Source organism: Pogona vitticeps, chromosome 14 (genome assembly GCF_051106095.1).
Source record: "Pogona vitticeps strain Pit_001003342236 chromosome 14, PviZW2.1, whole genome shotgun sequence".
Lineage (NCBI taxonomy): Eukaryota > Metazoa > Chordata > Lepidosauria > Squamata > Agamidae > Pogona > Pogona vitticeps.
The window spans coordinates 9420128-9437629 of record NC_135796.1 but is presented as its reverse complement, the minus strand read 5'-3'; the positions used below and the strand labels follow the sequence as shown (position 1 = coordinate 9437629).

The window sequence follows — 17502 nt, the reverse complement described above, 5'->3', positions numbered from 1 at the left end:
GGAAAATGAACCATAGCTGTATGATTAGAGGATCTCCAAGAGAAAGTCTTAGTCTGCTCGTGTTCCTGAAATATTCTGATCCCAGGATGATGGGGGGGGGGCACAGGATGCGATCGTGCTGCCCCTCCATGATGTTTAATAAAACTGTGGACCACAAAGGAGAAATCTGAAGCTCAAAAAACCTACTACTTGGTTTTGTAGGCTGGAAAGACAGGCCCACCCCTTTCCCCATCCTGGCAACAAGAGCCTGGCAGAAAGGGAGGCAGAAACAAGATAGAGAGGCTTGTTTCCAGAGCTCCTTCCTGTAGAAATGTACCTCCATGCAACGGAAGTCTCAGGAACGGTCACTGAAGTGGGAAAGTGTCTGTCCTATTGAGGCCAGAGCCTCCATCACTCCTGACCCTCCCCAGCATCTCACTGTTGATGGAGCCTGAGGGTCTCTCCAGCGGAGAGAAGACCAACAGAACAACAGAGAAGACCAGAGACACTGAGGGAGGTTGACGGCTTCCCAGAAAAGAGAATGATATCAAGTCACATCGGTATTATATATATATATTAGTCTACCCCTTGATAGCTCATGCATGGAGACAGATGGGTGCCTCATCCCCAAAACTGGGGCACTCCCCTGCCCCATTCATGAGGCCATCTGGGATCCCTGCGGGGAACTGTGGACGACCTCGGTGCTTTGGCCCCTCAAGTGCAGCTGATCCCTAGTGAAGCCCAGTGTCGGCTGGAGGGAGGTTTTGGTCTCACTTCCCCCTGGGGTTGCGTCACTGTGCTCTGCCCGCTGCCGTCATAAGATACACAGTAATAGTCGGCCTCGTCTTCTGCTTGAACGTTGGAGATGGTTAAGGTGGCCGTGTTGGCAGAGATGTCAATGGAACCGGAGAATCGCTCTGGGATCCCTGAGGCTCTAGCATCATGCAGATATATTAGCAATATGGGGGCACTGCCAGGCTTCTGTTGGTACCAAGCGTTCCAGTGGTCGTTCACACTCCCTCTGCTTCTCCTGCAGGGGATCTGGACTGTTTCTCGGATGGCGGCCGAGACAGACGGCGGCTGAGACATCGTGAACTGCCCATCACAACCTGAAACCCAAATCAGTGACAAAAGTAAGAGAAGGAGGAAGATGACAATGAGAGGACGCTTCCTGAAGGAGCTGCATCAATATTAAAAATGGGGGAGGGGTGTTTAATGAAGCATTTCTAAAACTTCTCTCCTACCCCAAGAGTAAGCCAGAAGCACAATGAGCATCAAGGGCCTGGTCATGGTGTGGGCTTCCAAACTCTCTAGCACAAGGACAGCTGCGAGATCTTTGCAGTTCTCCTTTGAACCTTCCCCAAACCCAAGATCTCTTTATGTATGCAAATACCTCAGACCTGATAGGCTGCTGCAGAGAACCCATTTCCCTTCTGGGGTGTTGAAGGAAGAAGGCTACCAAACTCCACTCCAGACTGTCAGAGCTGCCTGGACAAACAGACCGCTTTGGCTCCCCCCTTTTTTTGTTTTTGTTTTTGTTTTTGTTTTTGTTTTTGTTTTTGTTTTTGTTGTTGTTGTTGTTGTTGTTGTTGCTGAACATGAACGTGGAGCCACTGGCAAATCTTAGTGAATCCTTCAGTTAAAGCAGTCAGAGTTTCTACTTCTCCCTCAGCAACCCAACGGCATTTGGGCAGGAAAGCAGGTTGTGACTGGATGTGAAACGAAACGAAATCTCTGTAGGCAGAAGTGGGAAAGAAGCCAAAAGAGTGTATTCGTTATTTTTTATCTTTGAGAGTATGTCCCTTGCTTGCTTTTCCAAGTTAATTTTATTATTAGATTTGTTAGATATTGTGCTATTTTGATTTGTTTGCTGCCCAGTAGTGATCTTGGCACTATTGAAGCAAGATGGACGAATGAACAAACCAACCAATCAACCAACCAGCCAACAAACATTTCCTTATCAGTTTCCGTGCAGGTCATTTGTACATCAATGACCTTCAAGTGTGACTCTAGTTGACCTCATGCAAGGATCTTGGCTGCATATTGAACCGTTACATGAAACAAATACACTGGATATGTTGTTTTCTGTTCTTGTGATATTGTTTTCTGTTCGTAATACAAGAAGGCTGCAATGCCTCTGGTAAGAAGTACACAACATGAAAACTGTGGTGAGCGAATCCTGGGCCTAAAGATAGTGGATTCTTTACATCTACCCAATAACTGGAAAAGGCAAAGCAGATCAGACCCCAACGCATGGCGAACTCTGGAAAGGAGCAGGGCTTGCTGAGGGCAAACGATCCTGGGCCGACACCCTCTTCTTCCTCCCCTTTCATTAAAATATCCTCGGAGCAAAAGAATAACTCCTTCAGAAAACTGAATTTGGGGCTCCTTGAATCTGAATGTCACACCTTGACTGAGAAAAATCTGCAAGGTTCTAGCAATCTTGCATGTTCTGTTGCCCCTCCACATCTTGCACGTCAGACCCACGAGTGAAATGCACTCAGGATAACAGCCATTCATTGGTTTTGAGCACCAGAAAGGGCAGCCTCCAATCCCTGGCAAGGCTGCACACACCCTGAACCCGCCCTCTCTCTGCTCAGACTGCATCCGAGGCCGTGACCCTGGGCACGCAAGGGAAGTGTTTCCTAGGTCTTCCGATGCTTTCCATACCCCTGTTGTACTGAATGATGGCCACGTGGTTTATATCCCAGGACAAAGGTCCCAAGAGAATTTAGCAGTGCCAATTTATTTCCTCCTATCTGAATCTTTATGAGTGGCTACACCAGGGTATTGGTTTATTTTCTCTCTTGATTCAAGGGGCAACTTATATATAAATCAAGGGGCTAAGTTGTTTGTATGTATGTATGTATGTATGTGTGTGTGTGTGTGTGTGTGTGTGTGTGTGTGTGTGTGTGTGCGCGTGTGTGTGTGTGTGTGTGTGTGTGTGTACACACACACACACACACACACACACACACACACACACATACATACATAAATATATATATAAAAATCACCAACTCCTGGGATACTGATGTATTGATCAATATTATTGTTTAAACACACACACACACACAGTGGTGCCCGCATAGAGACGATAATCCGTTCCAGGAAAATCGTCGCTATCCGGAATCGTCGCTATACAGAATGAAAAACCCATAGGAACGCATTAAACCCTGTTTAATGCATTCCTATGGGGGGAAAACTCACCGCTATGCGGAAATCCTCCATCCGGCCGCCATTTTCGCTGCCCGGTAAGTGAGAAAAGGGCGCGAAAACGCTGCGGGCGGCCATTTTTTCCAGCGGCCAGTTTGGAACCGCCGATCAGCTGTTTTCTAAACATCACAATGCGAAGAAACGCATGTTTAGCCATTCAAAACATCGAATGCGATCGCTATGCAAATTCGTCATTAAATGGGGTGCTCGCTATGTAGGGCACCACTGTATATATACATATACATATACATATACATATACATATACATATACAGTGGTGCCTCGCATAACGAGCGCACCGTTAAATGACGAATCCGCATAGCGATGCGGATTTTGCGATCGAAAAAGCAATCACATTGCGATTTTTTAATAGGAAAAACATCGCATTTCAATGATTGGTAAGCGTTACGCTTACCGATCTTCGCATTGTGATGTTTTAAAACAGCTGATTGCGGTTCCAAAAAGGCCACCGCATCAACAAAATGGCTGCCTACAGCGTTTTCGCGCCGATTCCTCGGTTACCAAGGTGGCGAAAATGGCGGCCGTATGGGGAATCTTCGCATAACGGTGAGTTTTGTCCCCATAGGACTGCAATAAACGGACCGCATTAGCCCCATATAGTGACGTTTCCGGATAGCGACGTTTTTCCTGGAATGGATTAACTTCGCTATGCGGGGCACCACTGTACATATTTATACATATACATATACATATACATATACATATACATATACATATACATATACATGCATATATACATATACATATACATATATACACACACATACACATATATATACACATACACACACACACACACACACACACACATACATACATACATACATACATACATACATACATACATATCTTAAAACAATAATATTGATCAATACCTGCACATCAGTAGGTGATGCAAGGTATGGCCTACAAACCGCTTCATATACTACTTCCTTAGTAATAGAGAGAAAACTAGTATGAGGCACGTATAAGTACTGTATATGGTAAATGTAATGTGTTATATGGCAAAATATGGTATATGACTGAGAACATAAATGGCAAGCATAATGTTATGATGATGTTTTGTATAGTAAGGTTCACTGTATGTTCCGTTGTTCATAAGCGTAAACTGTAAGGTTCCCCCATTAAACAAACTTTTCTTACGGGGAGGTATGTGCTGATCTCCCCACGTCAATCATGCCATTCATAGTCATGATCTAATTTGCATGAGCCTATGAGAGGATTGGAGGGGCGGAGTCAGCTGCTATATGAAGGTTTGGCAGGAGGAGGGGTAGTCAGATAGTCAGAAAGTGATACAGATATATATAGAGAGAGATAAGAGACTGGTTAGTCAAAGAGAGAAGAAACAGATACTATTAGAGATAAAGCTGGTTAAGATAAATAGATAGAGAAGGTGGTAATTATATTGGCAAGAGGAAAGTACATATCGAGAGACCTTTTAATTATTTGCTTGTGTACAATGTTCATCTGAGGAACTTCTGTGATTATTAAATTGGCTTCACTCCAATAAATAAGTTCTGTTTGGATTCACAAATGTTTTGACAAACTTCATTTATATTGTGGGTTGAGGTAATCCACTGGTGGCAGTGAGAGGAAAACACGACCGGAGCCTTTGTGAGGGCACAACACGTAGGCGCCACAAAGGGTGAACATCACAATGCACTTTTGGAGCAAAAATTAATATAAGAAACAACTTTTTAAGGAGGGAGGTATGTAGTGGGTACCCCAGTCAGCACCTGTCTGTCACAGGGGAACCTTGGCAGGAGAGCCAATGAGAAGGACGGAAGGCGGGAGCAGGAGAGAAGGGGGGATACAAAAGGAGGAGTCTGGAGGACAGAGAGATTAGATGAGAGTTGTGTGAGAGGTTTTGGTGGAGTATGAGATAGATAGGAGGAGTGTGAGAGTGGAGGAGTGTGAGACAGTGAGACAGTGAGTGAGAGGACCAACATAAAGATTCAGATCAGAGGTTCAAAGGGGGTTGATTGAGGTAGCTTGAGATCAGAGATTGGGAAATATTGTGAAGTAATAGAAGGAGTTAAATACATACTTAGTTATCTATGTGATTTGCTGCCTGTGATTGACTCTGTTATTTTCAACCAATCATTAGCCCCACCCTGATAAATAAACTTAATGCGTTTGTTAAATGGTGTGTCCTTGAATTAATTGATGTTGAAAAGAAAACATCTGGTGGCAGTGTGAGGAGGATAGATGCAGCTTGCGTCTTTGTGAGGAACCAGAACATAATAAAGGTCGCAGAGACTGAGTTGCGTCACACTCGTCAAATAAGCCCTACCCCAAAATAAGCCCCAGTTGAGTGAAACCCTGCCCTCAACCATTGTGCAGCAACCAGAAGAAGATGACAGGACTGTATTTGAATCAATGTAAATGGCTGTACATGAAAAAAATGAGGCATCCCCTGAAAATAAGCCCTAATGTGTTTTTTGGAGCAAAAATTAATATAAGACCCTGTCATATTTTTGGGGAAACAGGGTAGATATAGCACCTGGGGCCGCTCACAGAAGGGCAGCCTTGGCCAGCTGGACACCTTTCTGATAGGATCTGGGGCAGTCCTGGCAGTTCCTAGGGGAGAACCTCTGTGTCTCCTCGCCTGTACTAGCAGGCACCGCAAAGGCCCTCTCCTCTCTGGTGGAACTCGGACCAGCCAGCATCCAAGCACCAATGTTACCCAATTGAAACAGAGACCTTCCCTGGTGGAAGACCAAGCAAAGGAGACCAGTATGAAGCAACACAATTTTACCGAAGCCCAGAGATGTACACTAGTGGTTTTGCTCTAAAGTTCAGCAAAAAGCCCCCAACTGGGGCAACGGCAAACTCTTATACCTTAACTTATCAGTTTTGTATGCAAGAGGGGTGGCTTGGGTGGCGCTGGGTGAGGCCTGGACAACAGGTTTAGACCAGTTTTCAGGACAGTACAGGCCATCCCTGATAAGAACTTGTTTGCTCAGCATTGTGTTGTGTTCTTACACAAGCTAAGAAATATGCATGGTTCAGACACAAACACATGGACACAAAAGGAATCTAAAGTTACATACAAAATGTTGGCCATTTTTAAGGCCAACACCAAGGTTCTCCACAGGAACTTGGTTTACTGAGTCAGAGGAAACTTTCCTGTAGTTTTGATGTCTCTCAGCACTGGGGGGGGGCATTTTGTAGCCAAAAGAATTGATGAATGAAAATCACTAAAAATTAATTCATTTGTATTTGTTGGCAGCATTGATTCATGCAAATCAAAATGGATGAATTAGAGACTTTTGAATGAATTTGGTGATTTGTTTTTTAATTCGTGCCATCCCGAATCAATGCCCATTATTTCAGTATTCTCTTTAAATATCATTTATCATTCCTTCTTCCTTGTTTCACAAGTCCAACACACAGGTAGGTATGTTCCCTTTTCTTCTTTTATCTCTCCAGCATAAAGATGATACAGTTTACTTAATGAATTTAGTTTCTCCAGTGTTAACTACCATGTCCATAACCCTTCATAACAATTTCTTTAACCCTTACAGATACATTTTTCCTTATTAGTTCCACATTTTATTCCAATCTTTTCGCTTAATGTCTTTAGCCAAATCTTCTTGCCACATGTCTTTTAAAGCTGTTCTTTATATTCTGCCTGTATTAATCTTATGTATAACACTGATGGTCTCCTTCCTATTTGTACTAAGTTCTTTTTTGTCTCTTTTCTCAGTGATTTCCTCAAATTTCATCATTGGTCTACCCTCTCCTTCCTTTACTTTCTATTCCCTTTTCCAGTTATCCAGTTAAAGTATATTTAACCTGGAAAAATGTAAAAGTAGTTCAAGAATGATGATGAACAGCAACCTACCAGCTGAGTAAGGGAGTCTCACCTCAATTACTTTTGCTGCGCCATCAATCATGGCTAGAAATGCAAGAAAGCAAAGTGGCTGTCCAACGAGGCTTTACAAATAGCAGAGAAGAGAAGGGAAACAAAATGCAAGGGGGCAACTGGACAGCAGACATGAAAAAGACTTAGAAGTTAGGCAAGAACAATCACATGGGCCCTGGGGCAGTTAAACTTAAAAGATTCTAATTTTGTTGTATTTCCAAAATTAATGTACATCATTAACCTCTATCATTGCTATCAATATTATTTTTACTTCCACCAAGGAGGTTATGTTTTTGTCGGAGCATGTGTGTCTTCGTTTCTTTTCTACCGAAGTTGTACAGATTGTATACAAATTCCACAGACTGCATACAAATTTAACCCTGCTTTCATTTCGATTTCATGACCCTTGGTGGAGGTCTACGCTCTCTGAGCGCTCTTGCTATTATTATATATATCTGTATGTAATTTTTTTTCAAGGCTGCTCTGTTTGCAGTATTGCAGCATGTGGCCCATGGTAAATTCGGCTATGGAAAATTTCTGTGGTGCCCCCTCTTTCCCTGATGCCCCCGAAGCATGTGCTTATTGTGCTTAATGGTTAATCCACCCTTGCCTGGTTGGTATTCAGTTCTTCTGAAGCCTGGTTCTGCAAGTGTTCCAGCAAGAATAAAAAAATAAAATTAAAGTTCTTGTGGTATTTTAAAAACCAAAAATAAGCAGCCACATGATTAAAGGAGACAAATCTTTTAAATTTCCAAGCCCTTCTCCTATGTTCATTGGCACAGTGCTAAGAAGGACAGCTAGGAATCTTTGCCAGGCCAGTGAGGAGAGGCCACATTTGCATGAAGGGGCTGTTCTCTGGTCCTGCAGCGTTTAAAAGAAGGAGGTGGAGATTCCGTCCAGGTATCTTCCTGAAGCAAAGTCAGACGCCTCCGGAGAGAACTCACCATGGCCTGGGCTGTGCTTTTTCTCGCCCTCCTCAGCTTCCTCTCAGGTAAGTCTCTAGAGAAGGAACATCCCACCTCACAGCTACACGCTGGCTTTCATCACACATTAGCCACAGATACTCAGCACATATACTTAACACTTTTGTGGTGTTTCAGAGAACAGAAAATGTGTCAGGCTCATGCTTTTTGCTTCTTTGCCTTCCCAAGGTATTCGTTCACAGCTGAGAGTGACTCCGCCTGCCTCGGCCTCTGTCTCTCGAGGAGGAACTGTGACGATTTCCTGCATCAGAAGCAGTGATGGGAGCTGGGATTCCGTCTTCTGGATGCAGCAGAGACCCAAGCAGCACCCTCGTTTTGTGCTCTACGGTTCCAGCACCCGAGGAGAAGGGATCCCGGATCGATTCAGTGGCTCAGCCTCTGGGAACACTGGCTATTTAACAATCACTGACATTCAGGCTGATGATGAGGCAGATTATTTCTGCGCTGAACAGTTTAATACTGGTCAACTCTTTGGACAAGGATCCCGTGTCACCATCACTGGTAAGTCATATATTTGTCACATTCTTCCCTTCCCTGTTAAAATATTGTACTTTTTTCACCCGTTCCCCTCTCTTTATTTTCTCATGACTTCATGTTGCTCTTGACTTTTGATTTCTTTCATTTAGGAGCAGCCATTAATAAGTAGTAAGCTTTTCATTATCCCTGGAGCAAAGGCTTTCAGGTCCCTTTTGACTTGCCTCTTCTTTCCTCTCTGAGGATGTGGGGCCATGTACAAGAACTTTTCTCCATCTTTCTGCAATGAGCTGCGCAACTAGTAGACATATTAATGTGTTACAAAGCAGCCAAGAGTCTGGAGGCACCTTAAAGGCTCGCAGGCTTCCTGTGGCATCATCTTCTCTGGACTTCAGACACTCAAAGGCATCTGAGAAAGGGGGTCACTGTCCACAATCCTGATGCCAAGCACCGCAAACAGAGAAGGGGAACTTGAGCTTTGCCCCCAGGGTAGCAGAATCTGAGAGCAGCAAACTCTTGAACCAAATCTACTGCTGTTAAGGATATATGTAGCAACACCTCCAGAACAGATCCAGTTTCCCTTTCTTTTTTGAAGTGTCCCCTTTGTTTTTGGAGAGGGCCAGCCTTTCTTCTCCACCTCGTTCTTGAGGGGGGCCAACACTCACACCCCAGGGTGGAATGGAGGGAACATGGATCTTCTTGCCTCGGGTGCCCAAATGGTTAGATACGCCTTTCCTCATGGCAAGGTGGACCCATATCCCCTTGCTCCCTTTGTTACACTGGGGAAATGGGACAAGGTTTTTGGAAGTGTCTTTTGTGGCTAAGCCCAGATTCCAAAACAACTTTATCAGTCAATGCAAAATAGAGCAAGAAAATGGAATTTCAGCTGAAGTAGCTTTAGCTCCCGAGAAGTCCAGGTGACCTCCTTATCCTGCAAACTTTTAGAGTTTCCAGATAGAAGTGTACTGCATTTTGTCTCTTCTAGGCAATCTTACGAGAGTCTCTTGCACAGGGTCGCAGCCATACATGCTCATGAACAACACAGCGCAAAAGGAAGCTCTTCTCTTAGGAGGGGTTGCTTCCAAGTAAAGGCAAAGCATACACATTTTACTTCTTTGGAATGGAGCTCCAGAGACCTTTGCCAGCCTTGCCACTGGGCACCCGTCTTCCCCCAGATTCCCCTGACATGTAATCTAAAAAAGGAATTTTTCCACACTGTCGTATCCTCAACTAAAGGGTTACAAATGTGGCTCCGGGAGACTGCACAACGTTTATTTAAGATTTATGCCTATTCGTATCTCACATCTCGGTGCCTTTCTCCAGTAACACAAGGAGAATATGGAATCCCAGGGACAATGCTCAGGACACGTGGGTGAACAGAACAGTCTTCATCTGCTAGTGTGCTACTTCTTCCCCATTGAAAATTCTCAACTACTTTTAGAAAACATGGAATAATTCCAGTTGGGGAGGGCTCATGTTGTATATGTGCCAAGTGGAGTTCCAAACTACCTAATAGACAAAACTCTAACTTAAAGGAGCCAGTTTTTCTCCACCTTAGAATCTTTGAGGCTCCTTGATCTCCTGAAGGACAGGTTTTCCACCATGGGATTCAAACTGCCTGCATACTGTGCTGCTTTAGACTACATAATGGAAGTCACATGACCAATTGCTCCATCAATATGTCTATTGAATTTATTATGCTGGCTGGGGGATTCTGGGATTTGTAATTCAAAAGGATTTTTTTGCCAAACTCCAGACATGTAATTCCTCCATGAAGAGCGTGGAAATTCTTGCATATGTATGCATGTGATCTCAAAAGACACAAAGCAGTCTCAGCTTCCAAATTCATTATCTGGTCATGTGCTGGTGAGAATCCCATTGTTCCCTTACTTTTTAAGTTTTAATTAATTATGCCATTAGAATTTGTAAGGATAAGTAAGCGAATTCTGAACATTCCCTTGTGACAAAGAGACCTGCAATGGAAGGATATTAGTTGTGACATTCTAAGATGGGTCAACAGCAAAACTGGTTTTCACATAGACTGACTTCTTTGTAAAGTCCTTGTAAAAGGGTGGAACTACTTGGGTAGCAGAGCCGAAGTTCTAGTTCTTCTCATAGGTTATGTTCTAGCAGGAATCCGGCACAGAACTCTGTATTTAGGATGATAAATCATACAAATCTGGCTTCAATGTACAGAGGCACCTGCAGAGGAACTGTTGGTGGACTGGATCTAGAACTTCCAAATGATCGTAGTAGAAGTTCCCATTCCAAGGAACTTTCTATAGAACCCTTTGTATGGGATTAAATGTTGAAGGATGAGGAGGTCTCACTTTTATTTACCACTTCAGTCCCACAGTTCTCTACAGACACACAGACGTCCACAACAACTCTCTAAGGCCATTTCATGCTTACTTGAAATCCTGTCTCACAATATTTTGCTAACTCAGAAGGCTTTCTGTCCACGAGCACCAAGTCTTCGAATGAGATTGCAATTTCATCAACTGTTTAATCTCTTGCACAAGCAGCTAACAAACTTTCCCCATGTGTTGCAGGTCAGCACGACGGGAAGACCTTTGAGGAGGAGGTGAAGACATCCCCGTCTCCATAAATGTTGGAGAGCTTGGATTTGGCTCTCGGGAGGAATCATGCTTCCTTCATCAGCCAAACCCTAACGCGGGTTCATCCATAAAGGCACTTTTCTCTCCTATATAGTTTGTTTTCCCCATCTCCTCTTCTACTGTGTAGTTCCTTTCCTCTTCTCCTCTGTTCTCACTTCAACTTTCTTTCCATATTGGCTTCTATCGTTAGCACATTAATAAAATGTTGATCCATTTCATTGGTGCTTTCTATTGGTCAAAAACAAGTCAACTGTAGGTCTATTGCCTTTCAATAGTTCTAGAGGTTGTTCCTGAGACGTCATTTGATTACTACCCATCTCTTACTTCTTGATTACATTTCTGTTTTGCTTTAATACCAGTGACATGATCTAGGAAGCCAAGGGTGTTTGAGGTGACCCCAAAGCCTGCACATACACTTCTACAGAGATGAGGAATGTCCTTCTCCTTTTTCAGAGTAAAGCCATCTGTTTTGGAGATCATTACTCCATGTTTCTGACCATTCCCCTTAATAATGAGAAGATGGATTTGAGATCAGGATGCATCCAAGATTCCTTTCAATGGGTCCTTGAAATATTTCCCAGAATTTGATGGGGGATGTCAGATCCTTTATGTTACTGGCCATAGCAAAGCATTCGGGTTGTGAATTATTTGTGAAGCTTCTCTGGGCTCCAAAGTGTTAAATTAAAGCATTTCCTAAAAAGGAATGAGCAATGGGGAAGTCAGGATTGTTCATTGCTAAGGCTTCAGGTTACTTGAGTTCAAAACTCAACTCAGCCTCAGAAGCATCCTAGGTATCACCAATGGTAAACCACTGCTTGAACATCTCATGAACATGGAAAATGTCACGTTCCTGGGGGTTACAACAGCAGAGTCCGATAAGCCAGTCCTATGTCAGGAATTCATGGAATGCAGAGCCGATAACCAAATACCAAAGCCAAAACGCACAACATAGTCCAGGGTCAGAGTCAAAAGGCAAGGGTGCAGGGAACAAGGTTGAAGGTTGTCAGGAGCATGGATGCAAGCCAGAGGTTTGACTTGTTGCTTCCATGCATTTTCAACCATCTGAGAGCTGTTTATATAGTAAAAACAGCCCTTGAACTGCTGGAAGCCTTGTCATCCTGTCAAAACTCAGGGCTAGTTGATCAGATGTTTCTGCTGGCAGTCTTCAAGTGATCCTCTGACCTTTTTGTCATAAGTCTTCCCCGAAGCCTGTCTGCTGGGGGAGGAGAATCTGGAGGCGATTCAGGTGTTTGCATTTCTGATTGCTCAGCATTCTCCTCAGCAACAGTTAACCCTTCAGGTTTCAGATCTTCGGTTGCACTCATGACAGAAAACCATGTTAGAGTCAACATTAATCAGAAGCGAATTGGCACCCATAATGTAACAAAGCAGCACCAGAGATGGGGTAGAGAGTAAGTTGTGCATTGACTGGGAACATGTCATAAGAATGCCTTTTTCACATGCACATATAGAGTTTCCGTGTTCTTTAAACAATATTTCTGAAACAGCAACAGCTACTGCAACATAAGTTTTGATATTGGATCCGACCCCATTTCCATCAGTGCTATAAGTCTGCCTTCATTTTGTACTCTGTACCACCAGTTGGCAGCCAACAGACACAACACAACAGTCCAGCTTCTCATGAACTTTAATATCTGATTCCTAGCTGTCCTTCAGGTTTGCTTCAAAGGGTTATGTTTTCTATCACATACATCGCTAGTTGATGGACATCTGAGGGTGGAGAGGAGTCATAATTCCCCATATTTATGAGAGCTCCTCCTTTGGAATGTCTGGATGGGGAAGGAAGTGACAGCAACATCGGGCAAAATCCTGTTGCTTGGTATACTGATTCACACCAGAGTGAGCCCATTGAATCATCGGGAATTTCATTTGTCGGTCCTATTCCAAATGCAATTTACTATGCAAAGAAAGTCACATTTAGCGTACACCAATCTGAACTTACACAAGAGGTGACTCATCAATACCTCATTGATTTGATGGGCCAACTCTAGTGGGATTTGTGACACTGAGCAACAGGATTATGGTATATGTCTTTTTTGAAGCTCAGCATTTTTCATAAGTGACTCACATAATGCCCTGGTGTGCCCACCAACTGCCCCAAGTCTTTGGCGTCTGTCTCTCCCCAAATATAAGAGGCTTCTTAGATCAGAACAAATGCCCCTTTCATCTTGCTTCCTTTTTCCAAACAATACATACTTCCAAGACCAATATGCATCCAAGAGGTTTACAAGCAGAATATCAAGAGTAAGATCTTGGAATTCTACCTTGCTGGTTGACAACAAGCATCCCTACACCTTCATCCTCTTTATGGAGTGGACTCAACAATTACGCTACATAACGCTACAATTATGACCATGCATTTTACCTGTGTCACAAGGATAATTACTTCCTGTTTGTTATATTTGGAGAAATGCTAATGGTAGCCATCAATTAATAGGACCCCCTTCTTAAATACAGGATGGGAATCCGATAAGGATTTCCCAATAAGGTTCCCTCTAAGCTGTGGTGTGAATGTGTTGAATGCATGAAACCCCTTTTATTAGAATTGCAATCAGTAGGTAATAATGTATATTCATTTCGCATTTATTAATGTGTCTTGTGAGGTCCTTTGCTGTTTAATATATACACACCGTATATATGGTATTGTTCTTAGCTTACACACACACATAAAAACACACACTTGTCCTCTCTTGCACTATAGAGGCCATGTTGTGGGGGCATTCTGGGGGAATGGACCCAAAGAAATAACCTTCTCAAGCTCTCCATGAGGCAAAGGAAATACCGTATTTTTTCCGTGTATAAGATGATATTTTTGTCTAAAATATTTAGATTAAAAATTGAGGGTCATCTTATACACACATAAATAAGGAGGGGGGAGGGATCAAAGTGCTTTGATCCTGTCACGACCCAGTTTCCTGTGAGGGAGAACTTGGTCAGTCGGACAGAGAGTAATTGGAAATCTGAGTACCCCTATGCTGCTGGGTGAGTCCTGGTACAACAAACTTCTTCTTACAAGTCTGCCCTAAAAAGATACTTTCTGACTCTTAAGAAAGCTCAGCAGGAAGTTACTCATGAGCTTTGTAGTCCTAAGATCTACCTGGCTCAATTAGGTAGGACTCAGTAGCTTAATGTGGCCTTGTTTTTCCCCCAGGGTATACCTAAGACAATTTCACTGTTCAAGAGACCAGAAGATTTTATAATTGATCTTTTTATTGAAAAAATACAGTATAGATTTACAGAATAAAGTCAGTTTGATGCAAAAGCATAGCAAATAAGTGTTTTCAAGGTTTGTTACAAATTACAATTAAGGCAAATAATTGTCTTTTAATTACAATAGCTCTAAAACTCTCTAAAAGCTTCCTTAGGGTAGGAAAAAGGCTTAAAGCTCCCCTTCTCCTTTTCCTTGACTCCCTACATATTTCCCTGTCCTTTCCCTGCACGGGGCAGCAAGAAAAAAGACCTAGAAAAATCTATGGTTTCATCCAAAAAGAAAAAATTGAAACAAGATGGAACACTGCACATGGCAAAAGTTCCTTTTCTATCTTCATGATCTTCCTGTCTTCTTGGTCTCCCACGCTGTCATCCAATGACGGCGTAAGGTGATAAAAGCTGTCCCCTCCTTCTCTTCTCACGAGAAACAGTTGTTTTTCTCAATCTATTGTCTTCTCCGCCATAAGAAGTATCTGGTCTTTGTAGTGGGTACCCGAGTCAGCACCTGCCTGTCACAATGGAACCTTGGCAGGAGAGCCAATGGGGAGGACGGAAGGCGGGAGCAGGAGAGAAGGGGGGGACAAAAGGAGGAGTCTGGAGGAGATCGGAGTTCAGTTCAGCTCTGTGTGAGCTAGATTGAAGTCAGCTCTGTGTGAGCTAGAGGAGATTAGAGCTCTGTGTGAGCTTGATTACAGTTCAGTTGAGGTCAGCTCAGTGTGAGCTAGATTAGAGTAGAGTTCTGTGTGGGCTTTGTGGTAGATTGTGAGATAGATAGGAGGAGTGTGAGACAGTGAGTCAGTGAGAGTATAGTGAGAGGACAAACATATAGATTGAGATCTGAGATTGGGAATATATATTGAAGTTACATAAAAAGTTAAATACAGCCTAGTTGTGAGTGGGCCAAGATGAAACCTTATTTTAAGAAGCCATATTATGCTTTATTCTTTTATGTTTCATTCTCATTCGTAGTTAATGCTTGGTGTATATTTTTTTATGATAGATTTTTCTGTAATGAGTCTTGAGCACTGTATGGGTTATGTAGTCTGTAATCAAAATACCTTGTAACCTTTCCATGCCATAAGATTACATATTCTGTTATAATGTCCTTGTAGTTGAGACCAGGCCATTATTGAATTATAATGTAACACAAGCTGAGTACTTTGAATAACACTTTCCTGCATTGATTATGCTATTTTGTAATGTACTGATTTAATCCTTGCATTTATTGTTTATTTTAGTATACATTTATATCTATGCTCTATCTATACCACAACAACTATCTTATCCCAAATGTACTTTATATTTGTACTCCTGCTACATTTTGTATTTCTGCAACGCCCAGAATGTATGCCCTCCCAAATGGCCACATTTGTTTTACAAACTCCATTCTGTTTTAACTCTGCCTCAACCCAGAGCTGGGAACAACAAAGACCATTCACACTTAGCTGATGGCACTGCTGATAAGCATTTATGGCCCATCCAAATAAACAAAGAAACCCCCATCCTACACCAGGAACTGACATTGTGGTAAAGTATGGCCAGATGGCTACACTTGGAATAACAAAAGGGCCTTCTATATCCTGCCCAAAGTGGCATTGGAATGTCAGGGGAGGAAGGCAGTGATGATGGATACTCCTGTTACAGGTCAAAGAAACATCCGGGCATAAAACGGATATTTTCTTCTAGTTTCTGATTGGCTAAGTTAGCATCTCAAATCCAATGAGGAGCAGGATCCAAGGTTGGGGTACAGATGACCAATAGGTCAACTGCAGAAACACCTGAAGTCCAATCACAGCCAAGATCCAAAAGTTGGGCGACAGATGACCAATAGCAATGTAGTCCTTCTATGTCTCTTTGTTTGTACCATTATAAAAATGTATGTAATGCATCACCTCGGGGTCTCCCTCTGCTTTTAAGATGGGAGGCCCAGCTGAAATTTTGTACTTTAATAAAATTGGCTTGTTTAGCTGTCTTCTGTCTTAGCCTGTGATCCTTGCCAGAGAACTCGAACCCAGTACTGGTCTAATCTCAATTCAGATTTGGCCGGTAACACTGTGACCTATAATATGTTCTGTTACCTCACAGAGATGCAAGCTGCATCTGTCTTCTCACACACTGCCACCAGATGTTTACTTTTAAACATCAATTAAATCAAGGACACACCAGTTAACAAACTCATTATGTTTATTTATCAGGGTGGGGTTAATGATTGGTTGAAAATAACAGTGTCAACCACAGGAAGCAAATCACATGTATAAACTATGTTACCGGCCAAATGGTATAGATAGAGCATAGATATAAATGTATACTAAAATAAACAATAAATGCAAGGATTAAATCAGTACATTACAAAATAGCATAATCAATGCAGGAAAGTGTTATTCAAAGTACTCTGCTTGTGTTACATTATAATTCAATAATGGCCTGGTCTCAACTATAAGGGCATTATAACAGAATATGTAATCTTATGGCATGGAAAGGTTACAAGGTATTTTGATTACAGACTACATAACCCATACAGTGCTCAAGACTCATTACAGAAAAATCTATCATAAAAAAATATACACCAAGCATTAACTACGAATGAGAATGAAACATAAAAGAATAAAGCATAATATGGCTTCTTAAAATAAGGTTTCATCTTGGCCCACTCACAACTAGGCTGTATTTAACTTCTTATGTAACTTCAATATATATTCCCAATCTCAGCTCTCAATCTATATGTTTGTCCTCTCACTATACTCTCACTGACTCACTGTCTCACACTCCTCCTATCTATCTCACAATCTACCACAAAGCCCACACAGAACTCTACTCTAATCTAGCTCACACTGAGCTGACCTCAACTGAACTGTAATCAAGCTCACACAGAGCTCTAATCTCCTCTAGCTCACACAGAGCTGACTTCAATCTAGCTCACACAGAGCTGAACTGAACTCCGATCTCCTCCAGACTCCTCCTTTTGTCCCCCCCTTCTCTCCTGCTCCCGCCTTTCATCCTCCTCATTGGCTCTCCTGCCAAGGTTCCATTGTGACAGGCAGGTGCTGACTGGGGTACCCACTACAAAGACCAGATACTTCTTATGGCGGAGAAGACAATAGATTGAGAAAAA

The 17502-nt window shown here is 42.6% G+C and overlaps 1 gene segment (V, D, J or C); it reads left to right on the top strand.

Annotated features, from left to right (window-relative positions):
• Nucleotides 1–7864: 7864 nt before the first annotated feature.
• LOC140702682 (Ig lambda-2 chain V region MOPC 315-like) overlaps nt 7865–17502 on the top strand; it is a 40521-nt gene continuing 30883 nt past the window's right edge. Inside the window, 2 exon segments of the V gene segment in view lie at nt 7865–8075; nt 8236–8568. Coding sequence covers nt 8030–8075; nt 8236–8568 — 379 coding nt within the window.